The sequence below is a fragment of the Nelusetta ayraudi genome, unplaced genomic scaffold (genome assembly GCF_046127955.1).
Source record: "Nelusetta ayraudi isolate G7.1 ecotype Tasmania unplaced genomic scaffold, CSIRO-AGI_Nayr_v1 ptg000053l, whole genome shotgun sequence".
NCBI classification, from domain to species: Eukaryota; Metazoa; Chordata; class Actinopteri; order Tetraodontiformes; family Monacanthidae; genus Nelusetta; species Nelusetta ayraudi.
Genome location: NW_027466103.1, coordinates 4,239,470 through 4,241,581, shown reverse-complemented (window position 1 = coordinate 4,241,581; position 2,112 = coordinate 4,239,470). Strand labels below are relative to the sequence as shown.

General features: G+C 42.5%; 1 protein-coding gene across 1 annotated transcript; it reads left to right on the top strand.

Moving 5' to 3' along the window:
* Positions 1 to 255: 255 nt before the first annotated feature.
* On the top strand, positions 256 to 1,844 carry LOC142896438 (uncharacterized). The gene is made up of 4 exons (XM_076038110.1): positions 256 to 695; positions 788 to 993; positions 1,066 to 1,174; positions 1,341 to 1,844. The coding sequence occupies exons 1-4, from the start codon at positions 543 to 545 to the stop codon at positions 1,551 to 1,553; spliced, it is 681 nt and encodes a 226-aa protein (XP_075894225.1). The 5' UTR covers positions 256 to 542; the 3' UTR covers positions 1,554 to 1,844.
* Positions 1,845 to 2,112: the final 268 nt, after the last annotated feature.

Genomic DNA, 2,112 nt, shown 5'->3' with positions numbered 1-2,112 from the left:
TGCCCAGCTTTGAAGAGAAAGAGGGAGGGAGAGGAGGTGGAGAGAGGAGGATCCTCTCACAGCCACTCCTCACAATTCTTTCCGCATTTTTATGTTCAGGGTCATTATGATAAATAGATGTGCTGGTTAGTTCACCCTGCACTTCACTGCTCGTTGAGACTAGAAATAACTAGAGATTACATCACTCTGCAGAGAAAAGGACTTGTAGTGAACTAGCAATGGCAGCAGCTGAAAATGTTGACCAACAGCAGAGGAAAATAAATAGGAGAGGACATCAAGAAATTATTTTTGAGGGGCACCAAAAACTCAGTGACTTGAAGACAAAGGCTAGAGGATTAGACAACAAATACCTTTTTAACGAAAACATCCCACGATACCCCCAACCAGAGTTTCGTGTCTCTCTTCTAAAACATGACACAGACAGGGATGGACTCCGAGGCATCTGCAAGGACAAAGGCTTCAAAAGCCCATCCAACTCCCCACTGGTGTGGTGGAGTTTGGCCGTTGGACAGAATGAGATAACTGCAGCGGCGACAAGTCCAATGATGACCAATCTGACAGATGAACTGGTTCAGGTGAGAGCAGACGACTTGAAGAAGTTTGCCACCTCTCCAGCCTTCCTGGAGTCTTCCAGACTGGGGGCGTACCGCTTCACCTTCCCACTGGAGAAAGTGCTGCAGGCGTACAGCAAACAGGTACAGTGCTGCTGTGGAACAGAACATTCATCAGGAATGGAAATTTGTGTGAAGTGAAAATTATAATCTAACCTTAGTTTTGTCCTCTTTAGTTCTGTGATGGTGAAGAGCCCATAATGGGGGCATACAGGACCTACCTATACAAGCAGGAAGTGATGTATGTGGTGCTGGTCCACCGACCATGTGATAAGGAGCTCTTCTTAGACCATGACCAGCTGACAGACACACCAAACCCTGTTTGTGCCTACAAAGATGGTCGCATCATCTGGAGGGCTCAGGCCATGTGTGACAGGCACAAGTGAGTCGATTCATCTCTGATGAGTCACTGGCAACTTGATTACAAATACTGACAACTGCTGCTGTTTTTCAGATGGACCTTGAATAATTCTAGTGATCAACTGATGGAGGCTGTTCGAGCACGTCCAGCTGAGTTGTATGTGTGGGATAATGTCAGCATAGCCCTGCATGTTGGTGATCAGGTGACTCTCCTTTCACTGCTTCTTACAAACAACATATTATCCTGATAACAAACAGAAATCAGTCCATTTCTAAAAAGATAACTCTGAGCCAAGTTGCATTTTAATGGGAGGTTCCATCCTTTAAATAATATTCGGATTTTCTACACATCTGCTCTCTCTCTTTCAGTTGCTAACATTTGATGACAACGATCTGTGTAACAGTCTCAAGTTCTGCAGCAAAGGATATCCTTTTATTGGTAAAACATTTGATGAACCCAAAGCATGTGAAGCACTAGTCAAAGAGCTGTGGCCCAGTTGTCCTGCACTGCAAGAATCTGCTGAGGTTGAGGAAGCAGCACAATCATTAGAAAACTTAAATGTGGGAGCTGCAAATGCCTAATGTTTGCCAAATAGGGTGTTGCAGACATGTTCTAGTAGAGCCTGTTTTGCACACCACCCAAGATCTATGATGGGAGGGAGGAATAGATATGCAACCACTTCCTTCTAATATTTGCTCTGGGCTTCACTTCATGCTAAAGAAACTCTGTTATATCTAGACTTATCTTAACAGCAAATACAATTTAACAGTTTGAATCTGGTATGTAATACTCTGCTGCTGTTTCATTCTGTTGGAAAATGCTTTGAAACTATGATTCAACAATGATGACAAAATAATTTAATGGAAAATAATATGAATAGTATCAGAGAAATGTAGAGGACATGTTGGCTCTATCAGTAGGGAAAGAATAAACTACACACATTGAAAAACATGTTCAAAACAATACTTAAAAAAGGGAAATAAAACATTATTTAGTTCAAACATACAGACAGAATCAGGTCCAGTCTTTTAGCGTTTTGGAATGTATCTTTTAACACACCGCTTCTATCGCTTCTATCCGAGGAAACACTGCAGAGTTTTGCCCTGGTTGATGTGAGGAGACTTGGTCGAGTTTTATCCC